The sequence below is a fragment of the Maylandia zebra genome, linkage group LG12, assembly GCF_041146795.1.
Source record: "Maylandia zebra isolate NMK-2024a linkage group LG12, Mzebra_GT3a, whole genome shotgun sequence".
In the NCBI taxonomy this organism is placed as follows: Eukaryota; Metazoa; Chordata; class Actinopteri; order Cichliformes; family Cichlidae; genus Maylandia; species Maylandia zebra.
Window position 1 is genome coordinate 3,629,361 of NC_135178.1, and position 14,072 is coordinate 3,643,432.

Here is a 14,072-nt window from a genome sequence, read left to right on the forward strand (position 1 = left end):
TTAAAAACTCTGTTTTAAAAATTTAAAACAAACTTGAAAGTCAGTATTAGAAATCACGACATTTATTTTTCAACACAGCCTGAACTTTCTTAGACAAGCTTTCTTGTCATTTCTTTGAGTAGTCTTCAGGCATAGTTCTCTCTATGGCTTTGTGCATGTGGTGGAGGAAGCTGTCTTAGTGATGTGGATGTTCACAATTTTGTGTGCGTGTGTGTGTGTCTAATAGGCTGCAAGAGCTTCATAAATGTCTAAGATGCTGTACCTATAAATGTCTCTTTTTTGGTTGGTTGGTTGGTTGGTTGGTTGGTTGGTTGGTTGGTTGGTTGGTTGATTTTTAATTCTGACAAACAGGAGAGAACTGTCCTCCTCATGAGTCTCAGCTACATTTGCTATATTAAGAATATAAATATGTATGCCTGTACTGTTTTGTGCAAGTAGAAAAAGGCTTCAAGGGCTATATATTTTTAACTTTATTCAGGTATTGGTGTTATTTTTTTGGTCTATTTTATTTAACTGAGTCATCAAAAAATGTCAAAGATAACACAGTTTGACAAGGATAAAATAGTAATTTTGCTCCAGCAAGTAGATTCCCAGAGAACTATTAGTTAAAAACTTAGCACATCTTGACATGGTGTGCAGTCTGTCCTTTAAAAAGTAGAGGGCAAAAGAAGGAAAACATCAAGCAAAAAATATGACACTGGATGTGAGAAATGCATCTGTGCCGCAGGCCCTTCAGTCGATTCCTCTACTGTTCACTGAAGCCTCTTCAGAAGTGGTCTCAGAGGAAGGATGGCTTAAGCCAATCTTAAGGAACAAAACATCCATTTGTAAAAAAAAAAAAAAAAAAAAAAAAAAAAAAATAGGGGAAATCTCTGTCATGCTTTAGGACTGCATTTCAGCCAGTGGTGTTGGGGACTTTGTCAAAATTGATGGAATTTATTTATTTTTTGACATGACAGTGAGCCCAAACACACTGTTAGTGCAGTAAAAACCCGGATTAAAAGACATAATGGAAAGCTACACTTCATAAATGAAACGCAGAGCTCAACATGGTTGAAGCAGTGTGATTACAGACTGTTGGAAGACGGATCTGTGTGGAAAACACACATGAATTGGCATTTTTAAAAGGAATTAAAAACTTTTACTGCAACAAAATCTGAATTGAATTTGGAGGTGAACTGTTCACAAAATGTCTTTCACAAAAAGACTTAATGAAACACCTCCACAAATGTGATGAAAACAGTTATTTGATGATTTTCCATGTAAAATTATTATTAACATGAATGGAAGTTAATAGACTTTCAAGAAGAGCTGTAGAATGCAAAAAATAATAATAATAATAATTAAAGCACTGGTTTGAAAACATTATTGTTCTTTGTTGAGAGTATTTGTCAAAACTTATTAAATTTTACATGAAAATTGCTGAACAAGTCATGTGTATAAAGGCAGTATGTGTAGCTTGTAGTTTATGTAGGTTTAGCTACTTGGTTTTTTTTTTACACTTAGTAGATGTGTACAGTGATGTGTTCAAAATAAAGAAAGACACTGTTGGAAAAAAAGAAAATTGCTGAACAAAGATGAGAATTGGTCCAAATGAGTAAAGACCAAAGATCGTGCACTTTGGACGGGTACAGAGGTGAACACACTGGAGGGACGTAATGGTTGAGCTTAAAGTCAGCTTTTTTTATTGTCTGCAAGGTGGCTTTTATTTATAGTGTGCTAGGTCTACACAAGTGTCATATAGATTCTCTATTAAAGGAATGTGTTTTATGCAGACAATTTCTTAAGCCATACTTTACTAAAACTCCTGGAGAAAGCCCAGCTGTAAACCTAAAGCAGCCCAAACAGTCCACGACGTTGCCATGTGTTCTTATTATTATTATATTTTAATAGTTAGTCCTAATGCTGTCAATGCCAATGGAATGCAACATAAAGTGATTTCGCTGACCTTATATGTTAAGACAATTACACTATAACATGCAATTTTTACTATGTAGTATTTAATTGAATGATTATTTATTTATTTATTGTATTTTGTGTTTGGACAGTAATTGATTTTATGTAAATGGCTCTTGAACAGGGTATACTTCATATTCCCGTGCCCTCAAGTCATCAGGATTATTGACTGGGCCAGAGAGGAGTCTCCGTACAGCTCCATGGATGAGGATGAGTTTTGAGCCGGGGCAGTCTCTACCTGCAACCTCAGGCCTCAGCTCCTCAAACATAAAGAATGCTGCACAGTCAAGTTATGGCTGACCAGCTTCAAGCACCACGCTCTTCTGCCACCAGGAGGAGCCTCCTGAGCTTCCTTGCACAGAGAAAGCTGTCACCATGTCCTGCTTCCATGCAGGTGGGTATCGGACGTTCCTCCCACCCATGACGATGTGACCTTCTCTTTGCCTCTATGTTCAGGGAAAATGGCAGTGCAGAAAAGGATGTATCCAGACAATACAAAAATGTTTCAAGCTCAAAGAACAAAAATATTTATCAGATTACATGTGTTTAGTTCTTTTCATATTCAGAAATGTTTTACTCTGTATGAATGTGTGACATAAAATTGATCAACATTTGACATGTACCAAAATATAAGTGGTTGTACTAGAATGACTCTGTGAAGGTTCTCAGTCATCCAGGTCATCGTAGTCAAAGGAGCTTGCAGAGAAAAGCGTCTGGACTTCTTTAAGTTACTTGAAGACGTTTCACCTCTCATCCGAGAAGCTTCTTCAGTTCTAAGGTCAAATGGTGGAGAGTCCCAGATATAAACCTAGTGGGAGTTTCCCCCCACAGAGGGACAAAGGACCCCCTGATGATCCTCTAATCACATGAGCCAAGGTGGGAAACTGGGCGTGGGTCCCAATCAGCCAGAGTTTCGGGTGTGTTCATTGTGAAACCTGGCCCCACCTTATCATGCGAATTCCTGAGGTCAGATGGCCCAGGATGTGAGTGGGCGTTAAGGCGTCTGGGAAGGATCTCAAAACTTGATTATAGATGGCAGAGAGTTGGTGTCGTAAACCACCGCCTCTGTTCAAAGATGGTCGCTCACAGTGGACATAGATGCTTCTTTCACTCCTCTTTCAAACCATCTGTCCTCTCTGTCCAAAATGTGAACATTGGCATCCTCGAAAGAGTGTCCTTTGTCCTTAAGATGCAGATGGACTGCTGAGTCTTGTCCTGTGGAGGTGGCTCTTCTGTGTTGTGCCATGTGCTTGTGAAGTGGCTGTTTGGTCTCTCCGATGTAGAGGTCTGAGCATTCCTCGCTGCACTGTACAGCATACACCACATTGTTAAGTTTGTGTTTTGGCGTTTTGTCTTTCGGGTGAACCAGTTTCTGTCTGAGCGTGTTGCTGGGTCTGAAATACACTGGGATGTCATGCTTGGAGAAAACTCTCCTGAGTTTCTCTGATACACCGGCTACATAGGGGATGACAATGTTGTTGCGTCTGTCCTTCTTATCCTCCCTCGCTGGTGTCTGGTCTTCTTTTCTGTGCCTCTTTGCTGACTTTGCTGACCACCTCCACAGGACAAGACTCTGGCTGAAGCTCTGGCTGATTGGGACCCACACCCAGTTTCACACCTTGGCTCAGGCGATTAGAGGATCATCAGGGGGTCCCTTTGTCCCTCTGTGGGGGGTCACTCCCACTAGGTTTATATCTGGGACTCTCCACCATTTGACCTTAGAACTGAAGAAGCTTCTCGGATGAGAGGTGAAACGTCTTCAAGCAACTTAAAGAAGTCCAGACGCTTTTCTCTGCAAGCTCCTTTGACTACTAGAATGACTGTTTGTGAATTTTTTAGCAGTTTTTTCCAAGTTAAATTTACTCAGAAAAACTTTTCTTTTAATGTAATTATTTGCAAATTTTTTTCACTTCACTGTTATATTTTTTATGGTAAATGAGTGGGAAAAATTATTTAATCCATTTAAAATGTAATCCTCTTCACAAGGTGTAAGAGTGTCAATACTTTCTATAGTAATTTGTTTTTTTTAAACTGTTTTTGTGACTTTACTGGTCTAATATTGAGTTAAATATCAATAGTCTTTATCCACTGTCAATTTTTTCAACAATCAGGAGATGTACTGAGAAGGGGTCAGTCGATACAATTTTCAAATGATAACTGAGTAGAACAGTGCACATTTTATTTTAGTCTTTTCATAGAAAACAGCATATATGGAACATCGTGATATGACATCAGACATCAAGTATTTGTTTTCCTGATTTGAATTTGGGAACGTTAGCTGTGGTAAAATACTTCCAATATGTCTTTTGGTCTTTGCTACGTACACACAGGTTCTGTGATGCATGCAAGTTTTTCTTCTTTGGATTAATGGTCGCAAATTCTCCTGCCCACACTGGGGATGTGTCTCAAAAGAGCTTTTTGTCCGAAAACAAACAAAAGAACCAACGCAGTAAGATGACTTGTCTGTCAGCTCAACAGTGAAACAAAACTGTAAGAGTGTGGTGAGCTGAAGAGTCAGGTGATAAGTTTGGCGTTATATTTCTGCAGTCATCAAGGAAATCAAGAATATTGAATTAAACAAGAATTAGAATACATTTGGTGATGATTAGCTGCAGTCACAAACCAGTCATCTAAAACCTGTGTTTGCATCATTGTCCTGTTTGGGCCAGACTTTACCTGTCAGACAGATGTCCTCACATTAGACCCCTGAATACTTTGGTATATAGAGGACTTTATGGTTTACTCATTGAATATGAAGTGGCCACATCCTGTGAGTGACAAAACAACCCAAATCATCACCCCTCCACCACTGTGCTCAGAGTTGGTATGAAGTTTTTGTTTGGTTTTCTCCACACGCAGCATTATGACCAAACATCTTCACTTTGGTCTTGTCTGTCCAAACGTAATTGTTCCAGAAGTCTTGTGATTTGTTCAGATGCAACTTTGCAAATGTAAAACATGGTACTGTGCTATCTTGATGCATGCTCAATCATCCATGTAAAATCGATTCTGTTCATTTGGATGTTGTGTTTTCAGTGGCTGAAATGTTCCCTCGCTCATCCAAGTGAATTCTTCACCCTCAGCTAACTGCAAGCTGACACCACAATTTGCATATTAATGATCTTAAAACTAACCCCCTGGCCCATTGTTAGTCAGCGTTGCTAGATTCAGTCATTATGCAAATGTAATGCTTATAAGGTTGGGAAAACCTGTAGTCAGATGAGAAGTCCATTCTTTTCTTGTGGCGGTCACAGGTCACATGAAAAGTTGCCAGTTCCTGAAGCAGCCCCTCAGTATAATACTCCCACCCCCGTGTTTCACTATGAGAACAGTGTTCTTTGGGTTGAATGCCTCTTCCTACTTTCTCCAAACATATTTAGCGTCTCTTTGGCCAAAGAGCTCTAGTTTCCCCTTATCTGACCAAAGGATGCACTTCCAGTACACTTAACCTTTCTCCATGGTGTCCTCAGCATACCTCTATATGGCTTGAAGGTGTCTACTTCTGCAGAAGTACTTCTGAAGAAGAGTATTTCTTGGTCTGTAACCTTCCTTTGTAAGGTCCTATAGATTGTCTTCTTTGAGCCTACTTAACTAAGTCATTCACTAGAGTCATGGTAAAATTTTCTGGGTCTTTAGTCACATCTGTCTTTCCTTCTTTCCAGAGTCTTTGAAATTTTTCACATCCTACCGCCAGACTTGTTCTCTCTTTGAAATTCTTGTTGATGCTTCTCTCTCCCCTTCTTGACACTTGGAAATGCTGTGATAACTTTGTATATCCATCCCCCGCTTTGTGAGCATTAACAATTCTTTTTCTCAAGAAAAGCTATTTCTTTTGGGGTTTTTTGGTATAATACTTTCCAAAGTAACAGGCCAAATCCTTGCTGATGTTTTCATACACTGTGTAAATTGGAAGATAACCCTCAGTTTTAATTTGATTTTACAGGATTTGAGCATTACAGAGGTAAAGGACGTCATTGCACAGCAGTGGTTTCAGTTCACAGTTCACAGATAATTAAAAAAAAAGGTTATTGCGTGCAAATAGAAATAATTTATGCTTTCTAAAGAAAACTAGCATGTTTAGAAATGCTGTATTGAAAATTTCTGCAGTTTTTACCAGTCACACTTAGCAGCTACAGCTGTGGTTATAACAAATGCAATAAATCTTCATTTAAACGTATGCACCTTTCCCAGAGTCACAAGGACTGGTGCTCACATTTTTTGTCATATTTTTTATTTAATATGACTATATTATAAGTCTTTCCATATTTATTGTGATCACTGTGGAAAAAAAGAAAATATAGTTTTACTGTTGGGAAATGTATTATTTTTTTAAAGGCAAGAAAAATAAATAAAAAACACTAAAACATTATCCTCTCTGTTTACATGCCTCTGATAACTATTTTCCAAACCTAAGGCTAATCTGAGAATGTCTGGGTGACATGGAGTGATTACATAGACATCCAGGATAAGAGGGAATAATTCTGAATGAATTAAGGGGAAGTTGTAATCACACGGCCTTGTTTACTCTCCTCTACTTCTTTTCGGTTTTCAGTTGCCTTTGGCTCCATCTAATGGCGGTAACAACAATGACACCGGTAAAGTTTTTCCTACAGTCCAAATATAAACCATCACAATCAAATGAAACCATTCTGAGTGATAGCTTCAATGTTACACTAAAGGATGTTGTTTAAGTGAAGGATATTTCGGATTTAACAGTGTAGTTTGTGAGACTGAACTCCCGAATCTGCAAGCCAAAATTAATTTTCTTCTGATATAAATATACTGAAATAAAATTTAATCCTCAAAGCAGAAGCCTGGATTCAACACAACTGTGGTAATTCTGTGAACACGGCTTATATTTCTTCTTCTTCTTCTGATTCTACAAGTGATATTTAAAATACTTTGCATAATTTCATTTGGTTTGGCTTATGTAAAAAAATAAAATCTATAAAATACACATGATTTGATTTACAAGTACTCGGACAAAAAAGAAGGAACATTTTAAAAAAATAGTTCAGCTGAAAGAAACATTTCATAATACTGTAAAAATCCATTTCTAGCACTGGTACTTGAAAGAAACCACAATAAAACCAAACAAAAGTGATGGCTCAAATGTACGAACTAATAATTAAAATTACTGGGAAGGATAAAGTCAAGAACCGGAGACTTTTATTAGGAAGAGGTCCGGTCCAGCGTTCGTCCGTGTTTGCCCATGAACGATGGGAGCGCGCTCCCGACACTTCAGGTGAATGAGAGGGAAGCAGAGGAGCGGGATACACAGTTCAATGTGCGTGGCGTTAAAAAGAAACAATTAGGCAAAAATGAGCTACGTTACGTCGCTCGGGGTGCATGTTTGTATGACAGCATATCTACTCTTCGTGATGGGATGCGTTGCACAGAAAGTAAGTTGACATTTCTTTGCTGCAAAAATAAATCACACATTCTTAGCTCTGTTTTGAGTGTCGTGCTCACTTGTGTAGAGAACCGAGCCGCGAACTCCGTTCGGAAAACGTGATATTCTACAGTTGTTCGCTTATTGGTAAACTCATTGACTCCGAGAGAGTTGAACCCAGCTACTATAAGATAAAACAGGCGCCACCGTTCATTTCGGCACACGTCCGACGAGCAATTGCGTTAGCTACGTTTTCAATTTAAATGCAGTCCGCCTGTTACCATCAGCCTTTATTTTACCAACGTAACGAAGTTCTTACAGACGTCTCTGTGTGTAGGCGATAGCAAGAAGCAGTACGTAGTGTGAACTAAGTTTCAAAATATGGTAATGTAAACCTTTAAATGCCTTTGGTTGCATAACATTTCAGCAGAGTATATCAGAAGGGTACTCCGCTTCGAAGAACAAGCAAGCTTTTACTTTACGCTGGGGAGAAGTTTTGCAATTAGCATTGCCCCCTTAAATTTACAGCTTTTACTCTTAAAGTTCGCCTACGCCGTGCTTGCTAACAGGACGGGACATTAGCATGACCCTCACAGCGCGCCGCATCTCATTGTGAAAGCTGAGCAGGAGACAACTATTTAACATAAACAGGTTATCGGAATTACCCTGGGGTCAGTTCGTGGTTTGGCATTTTGTGTAACGAGGTTCTCAGTCGTTTAATGTATTATTTCTTAATTTATTTACTTGTTTTTACTTTTATTATATCACAATTTTCCACGTGGCTATATAGCAAAAATAACCCCTGTCACGTAATCGGTAGCCAGACTTTTAAACCTCCCCTCTCACTTCAGTTTGAGCTCCTCTCATGCACCTTTTCCATTCATGAAAAAGTGGCAAAAAAATCCGTCCTTATTCCTTCTTCCCTCCTCCTTTTTTTTTTAACTCCAAATTTTGAGGCAGTTATATCCTTAAAGATTTTCAAAGAGTTGTTTTGATGGCAAGGGCATGTTTTTGATGTTACTGCACTTCAGAGTTGGAGAATGGCATGCAGTCCAAACTGCTGAAATGAGAACCACATTGGGAACATGTTAACCTTATGTGAAACTTCTCATACTCGGTGACTGTGACGTCCAAAGCTTTGCCTCTGACAGGAAAACTTCATGATCCAAAGGCTTGTCTGGTGTAGAGGAAAGCAAATGGGCAGGAGCTGCTTCTCTGGTCTCTGACATACCACAGAAGAAGGCAAAGGGTCACTAAAATGTCAGATTAGTGCCTGTGAGCGCTTAAGAGTTGATTGGTTGAGGTTTTGAAGTTGCACTGATGAAATTACCTGAGAGAAGTCAGAGGTGTTAAAGTGTATAAGAGGGAGATTTCTACACGTGACTGAGGAAAACAAGAGAACTGTTTATTTTCTCTTTTTTTAAATTTTTAAAGTGCATCATCCGCTCAGTCTTCTGATCCCTGATTCTTCTGTTTGCCATTTTTGTGTGATGCAGTATATTGTCCCCATTTTTGTAACAATGGCTGGTATCGTTATATAAAGGGTTACCTTCGGCACAGATCTCCTCAAATGCGATTGTCACATTGTCGGTCAGGAAAAGCTTTGTGGTTTCCATTTGTCAACAGTTGTCTAGTTCCACTGATGAAGAATGATGGCTGAGCAGCACAGTCCTCAGAGCTAGACAACAAAAGCCCACACTATATTGAATTGTCAGCGTCTCCAGCTTTAGTTCCTGTGTGCATAGGGTTCTCACTATCTTTGCAATTATCTGCCTGAAGTGGCACAGTAAATGATGGCTTTGTCCTCTGCTCCCCTTGTATTAAGTTGATTTTTTTCCAGAAGAGCATAAACAAGTTTGGAATTTATTCTATTGCCGTCAGACAAAAAAAAGGAAGCATGTGTCGGTGTTTCAGAATGAGGGCAGAGTTATCTCTTTTCAGAATGAATAATGAACTCTCATATCTGATGAAGGATCTGCTCGGTCTGTGAACGGATTAACATGCCATAGTTTGTCAGTGATCTGCAGTTGGTAGAGATGAACTGATGAGCAGAGATGCAGATGGTGTAAAACCTGGATGATGTTTTAATTTGGTGCTGTCTGCTGGAATATTTAAACTAAGTTTCTGCTGGTGCTGCCTTCTGAGGGTTTTTTAAATTTATTTTTAAAGATCATCTGGTTTGTTTACTTTTGTTAAATCAGGTGCTTCGCTTCGTGACTATGAATATACTGCTCATATGACAGAGGCACACCTCTGAGTCAGATCAAGCTTTTTGGATAAACCTGGGATAAAAACATGCTTTTAGTACTAGTAGAGCTAAATCAATACATTTTAGAGCAGAAAGCTTTTCAGGGTTTGTCATAGCGAAGGGCTCTAATAGCTTTGTCAATATTTGCGACTGAGCACACTGGTTCAGGGATTATCAGTGATGTTGGAGATGATATTCAAAAATGATCTCTTCTGGCAATTCTGATGTTTTTAAACTTGGAAATATTGTTGCATCCTGACTGAATCCAATTTACTCTGTCAGCACAGCCTACAGCATTGGGCTTCTCATAGGGGTGCTGCCCAAACACTAATTATCAGTGATACATTGGCTCAATCTTATTCCAAAGTCTGGGAATGATTTCTCCAAACCAGTTGAAACCACTGTGAAGATAAGGTCATGATTCGCCACAGGGTTCCAAAGGTTTTAACAGCTACCACAGCAGCAGCACTTTTACCCCCCCCCCCCCCCCTTTTTTTTAGAGGAAATATGTTAATAGGTTTTACACCACAAACATGGAAAAGCCCACCCAGTCACATAGCTTTTAGAGAACCACAGCTGTAATAATTTACAGCACCCCACTTATCCATGTAGGCTACAGTGAATATCCAGTGATGGCTCTGTAAATACAAAGTTGATCAAACATGCATGAGCTCAAAGAGGTCTTTCATAAATGGCTCTTGATGCAAACTGTGATGAAAATGGGCTGAAGCGGCCAACAAGGGCAACCCCAGAAATGCCTGGATTTAATCAGACTGCCGTGCCAGTTACTTATAAAAACTCACCATTGGCTGAGCGTGCAGCCACTTAATCCCAGTAGGAGAGGCAGGGACACGAGGGGGATATGCGATAAGTCCTGGGCTGGAGTATCGGCACCTTTTCACAGTTGTGGAGAATTACTTCAAAGAGCTTTTTTTTTCTGTCTGTGTAGACTGTCACAAAGAGGTTAAGATTCAGTTGATTGCAGTCTGTCCTTGTTATTCTGGGGTTCTTGCTACCTGGAGCTCTGAGTTTCTAAGCCTTGGAGTTTGTTTTCTTTATTCTGTGAATGCTGCAGTTTCCCTTAAGTCCTTATCTTTGGAAACTAGTGTAACTCTGGGGAATTCCTAGATGTTTGCTGAACTTTGAGTCAAAGTGGTTAAATTAAATTAGAGAGACTCATAATCTTGTTAGGTTTTTCTCATCCTCGTGAATTTTATGTTTTCTATTTCAGTAAAGCTTTTTTTTTTTTTTTTTTGGTAAAATTTGTTTTTTATGCAGCTGTGTCACTTTGTTTACCTGAATTTTTTATTTTTTTTTGGTCTTCATACTTGTATCCCAGATACATCAAGTCCAGTCTATTTGAGAGGAGGTGAAGACATAATCCACGCATTTTTATTGGTTAAATATTTTTTTTATTCATACTGTTTACTGCATGGCAAAGTTTAGTTATGTTGATATTGATTCAGATTTGGTTCACAAGTGGAGTGTGATTTCAGTGCGTCCTGAGTGGGCTGCTGCAACCCAAGCACTAGCCTGCAAAGCAGTGTCACTTCTTCAGTAAACAGGGCTGGTGAGGATTCCTGCCCCCTTTTGAGGGGCCTGCCTGCCTGTTTATGAGCCAGTCCCAGGCTGTTTGTGCATGAGAGGCAGAGTGTGTGTGTTAACAGAACTTCAGCAGAAGCAGCTCGTGTTGCAGTTTTCACAGGGGTGTCGTCAGCCTGGGTGGTAAAACCAACCCCCCCCCCCCCCCCCCCCCCCCCAAAAAAAAAAAACAAAAACCAACAACCCCAAAACAAAACACTTTTTTTTTTTAAACTTTTTTTTTTTTAACAAAAGTAAAATATTATCAGACATAAGCTATGAAAGTATTTTATAGCTTCTACAATATAATGTACATATTTGGTATATTAATATGATAAACAGTAGTTTTTGTCATCAGTTTATATTTGCTGAAATTTGTAATAATATTACTACATGTGGTAATTGAAAGAGTTTCCACGGGACTCTGTGCAGTCGTGAAAAAACAAGTACACCCCATGATTCAATAGCTTATAGAATCTCCTTTAGCAACCATAATGAGAATTATTTGATTATTAATTATTATTATTATTATTATTAATGATTATTTTTTGTATGACTTTATCAGTCTGTCACATCATTGTAGAGGGCATCCGTTTTATGCACAGGTCCTGCCACAGCATTTGAAATTGATTGCGGTTTGGACTTTGCCTGGGCTATTACTACACCTTATTTATTGTTTTGGTACTTGTGTGCTTGTATTTTTTGGTTTTCTATTATTTCTTTCCTGTCTCAAACCTTCCAAACATGCTTTACTTGTTTTATTTTTTTCCCCAATTCTAAGGCCTTGAACTTTGACATGCTATTGAGCCCAGTAGAGTCTGAGGTGGTAGGTCTTTTTTTCCAGAGTATTGCATGGTCTGACCTTGGGAGGAGTTTGTTGGTAAGATGGATTGTGGTTTTGTGTAAACGCTCACCTGAACTCTCCTTAGTTCCTATGAAAGCAGTAAGGGTATATGCATAGAGTCCAGTAAATATGGTATATAAATCAGCTGCACAACATGAGCTAGTTAATTAGACAGTTAGTTTAATTAGACAAACTTGTCATGGCTGTCATGGAATAATTTTTTATTTTTGTTCTTCTTTGGTTTAAAAATCTGGTGATCCAAAGTGAAAACTGGAACAATACCATTTGCTTGGGGCCTCCCAGTAATGACAGCAGCTGGTCCAATATTTTACTGAACAAGTCATTTTAGACAATTATGTGCTCAGTTGGTCTACTTGTGTCCGGGGAAGCTGCTGTCAGTGGCATAACCAGCCTGCTCTTATGCCACGTACTTATTAGCATCACTTCATTAAAATATTATCCACATTCCCCATTTGTGGAGTGGTTCACCAAAACAGCAATGTGGCCCATTGTTTTGTCATGAGAAAAGGCATCCTTGAATAATTAGCGGCCTGCCAGTAGAGCGGCCTGTGATGTAACAGAACTGAGATGTTGGCATTATAAGAATGTCCCATTTCCATTAGACACCGTGGCACTTTGGGGCCCTTTCATGTGTAGTCTAGCATATACAACCCTGTGTCCAATGAAGATGGGACCTTGTACAAAATTTCAGTAAAAACACAGTGTGTGGATTTGCAAATCAGTATTCCCTGTTTTTTAATTTCAGAGATCCAAAGGCAACATGGCAAATATTCAAATTGAGAATTTTTATATTTTTGAGAAAGCTACACTCACTTTAATTTGAAGTTAGCAACAAAAACTTTGATATATGCACATGCTTTAAGGTGTTGCTATACATCCCAGCACGCTGATAAATAGGTTGGGACTGACTTTTTCTTTTCTTTTTTCTCTTCTCCTCCTTACATAATGGGCCTGGATTGGAGGCAGTCATTTGTAACACAGACTTTTACTTTGGAGACTTGTTATTTTTGTTGTTGTTGTAATTAGGAATAGATATCATTGAGATCTGTGATTCATGATTCCAATTATAGATAATGACTTTAATGGATGGAAGACTTACACAGCCTTTTGGGAAGGCCTACTTGTGACTGATAAGTAGCTTCTGTAGGAATTTGCCAGAGGTGTGGACTCGAGTCACATGACTTGGACTCGAGTCAGACTCGAGTCATTAATTTTATGACTTTAGACTTGACTTGAAAAAATGTTCTAAGACTTGTGACTTGACTTGGACTTTTACACCAATGACTTGGGACTTGAATTGGACTTGAACCAGTTTACTTGAAAAGACTTGATATTTTACCCCAAATATAAAATTTAACATGCATATTATATAGAGATTGAAAATGTGACGTCATTCACGGGTAGAACCGCAAAGGATTCTGGGAACTCGTGGCAAGCGGTAGTAGCGCACGCAGGCTTTCAATTAAAATCAGTCACACAGAGATAAAAAGAAACACAAAAATGTCAAGAAGCTGTTGTATTATTAACTGCAATAGCCGGTCGCATGACAGCCACGGGAAGCCGACGGGTAAAGAGATCGGTTGTTATCGGATTACGTCGTTGAAGAGAAATTGTTCGAGCCATGTTTCCGAAGTAACAAAGACGCGACTGGATTGCAGCCATTCAAAGATCAAATATAACGTCCCAGAACACTCCAGCTCACAGGTTAGTCTGCTCCAAGCATTTACACAAAGGTCAGTCTGCTGTTGTAGTTAATGCGTCATTTTTCTTAACATAATTGGTGATATAGGTTACAAGCAAGTCTGGCGCTGAACAGAAATTGTCGCGCTATGCTCCTTTATTTATTGTGCATAAATAGTAAATTGTCCTGACACAATATTGCGTTTCGCTTCTGTTATTATGGTACATTGACAAAAACATATACTTTTATTCACAGGATAAAACAGGTTTTTTGTATCACTAATTGCCCAGTGCGATTACAGACTGCGGTAAAGTGAGCCGTCATTTGTGAGCCGCGGTCAAGCCAGCCG

The 14,072-nt window shown here is 39.0% G+C and overlaps 2 protein-coding genes across 4 annotated transcripts in view; both read left to right on the top strand.

Annotated features, from left to right (window-relative positions):
* The window catches only part of dgcr8 (DGCR8 microprocessor complex subunit), a 207,648-nt gene that overhangs the window by 166,553 nt on the left and 27,023 nt on the right, over positions 1-14,072 (top strand). The gene's annotated exons all lie outside the window — the stretch shown is intronic.
* Positions 7,155-14,072, top strand: part of si:dkey-112e17.1 (uncharacterized) — a 28,246-nt gene continuing 21,328 nt past the window's right edge. For 2 of the 3 annotated variants that reach the window (XM_004558564.2, XM_004558565.2), the window contains exon 1: positions 7,155-7,358. In XM_004558564.2, coding sequence (XP_004558621.1) covers positions 7,278-7,358 — 81 coding nt within the window. In that variant the 5' untranslated portion in view covers positions 7,155-7,277. Of the gene's footprint in view, positions 7,359-7,593; positions 7,733-14,072 lie in introns of those variants that run through there. The other variant, XM_023152103.2, reaches the window with a different exon arrangement.